Source organism: Egretta garzetta, unplaced genomic scaffold (genome assembly GCF_000687185.1).
Source record: "Egretta garzetta isolate BGI_Z169 unplaced genomic scaffold, ASM68718v1 scaffold51, whole genome shotgun sequence".
In the NCBI taxonomy this organism is placed as follows: Eukaryota; Metazoa; Chordata; class Aves; order Pelecaniformes; family Ardeidae; genus Egretta; species Egretta garzetta.
The window spans coordinates 4,604,802-4,606,206 of NW_009258549.1; the positions used below are offsets into that span (position 1 = coordinate 4,604,802).

General features: G+C 54.8%; 1 protein-coding gene across 1 annotated transcript in view; it reads left to right on the forward strand.

Moving 5' to 3' along the window:
- Nucleotides 1-1,405, forward strand: part of SREBF2 (sterol regulatory element binding transcription factor 2) — a 20,304-nt gene that overhangs the window by 16,957 nt on the left and 1,942 nt on the right. The window contains 2 exon segments of the mRNA XM_035903198.1: nucleotides 1-168; nucleotides 1,379-1,405. The exon segment at nucleotides 1,379-1,405 is cut by the window's right edge and continues 24 nt beyond it. Coding sequence (XP_035759091.1) covers nucleotides 1-168; nucleotides 1,379-1,405 — 195 coding nt within the window.

Consider the following 1,405-nt stretch of genomic DNA (forward strand, 5'->3'; position numbering starts at 1 on the left):
AATGCCCTGGTGAAAGCCACCTTCTATGTGTGTAAAGCCATGCAGGCCTCGCTGTCTGGGAAGGCAGATGGACAGCAGAGCTCTCTGGGTCACTGCGAGAGGGCCAGCAGTCACTTGTGGAACAGCCTCAACATGAGCAGTGGCGTCTCCAGCACTGTCCTCAACAATGTAAGAGCTATAAGCCCCGGGATAACACTTAGTCTGGTTTTAGTTGTGAGGCTGGTCTTGCTGCAGGCGTATCTGCATTCTCCATCTATCCTGTGCCCCATGGAAGTAGAAGGGAAACTTCCTCCCTTTCCTTCCAAAGGGCATTGACATCTTTCTGCCCCTGCTGTATGGAGGAGCAGAGCTGCAAGTACACTGCCATTTCCCTGGGCATGGTCTCAAATAGCTGAGCTCCTGCTCCTCTCCTGCCAGTACCTGTCACCCCTTTTGGTCCTTCGACCACTTTGAGCTTGGTCCATGGAAAGCATCCATCTCTGTCCTCCAAATGAAGCTGCTGACACCTGTAAAGCAGGACCTCATTAAGTCAAGTCTGCTCTGTTTTAGGTAGCACTCATGAGTGTTTGAACCCTCTACCGTGAAAGTGGGACTGTGCCGTGCTATTCCTGAGTTTGTGTGGGGCTTGTTTCTCTTGTTTCCAGGATTACCTAAAGCTGGAGGTTCCCTGCATGGCATGTGCTACACTGTTCCAGTCCCTTCTGTCACTCCTGGGTGGCAGCTGTAGTGCATTGTAGTTGCATTGCATGTTGTGGCAGTAACTGCAATGTTTCTGCAGTGCAGTACAGAGGCACTCTCTGCTTCGGCAGCATGGGTAGCAACTGGACAGCGAGGGATGCTGGGGGGCAGCAGCAGATGGGGAAAAGGGATGTGGGCAGCCACTGTGGGCTGTGTCAAGACTGCCTTTTTTTTCTTTTTTTTCCTCTGCAGGTAGCAAGGCTGTCTTTGCTGTTTCCTGCTAGTTAGTACCACTGTTTGGGCAGGAAAGCTTCTGCAGAAGGCTGGGGCATTGCTGGTGCAATATCCCTGTGGCAAATCTTGTCTGGAGTGGGGTTGGCGTCAGCCTTGTGGAGGTGTTGGCCCTCCTGGAGGGGACAGACACTCCTTGGGCACAGCCTGGTGCTTGTTCCTTAGGCTGGACCTCTTGGTGCCGGGCCCCAGAGATGCCAGTTGGGCAAAAGGCAAAGTCCTGTTCCCTTCGGTGCATCGTGGTGGGGCGAGTCAGCTGGGAGGGGCTGGAGAGCCCTGCGGGGTGGGCAGGAGGTGCTGCAGCTGCCCTCCCGTGGGCCATGTCGGCAGCTGCGTAGCAAATGGCCTGTTACTCGCCTGATGGCTTGTGTTAATAAGCGTGTGTGCCCGGGCCCCCTGGCTCTTGCAGATGATCCAGCTGCTGGCCTGTGACTTG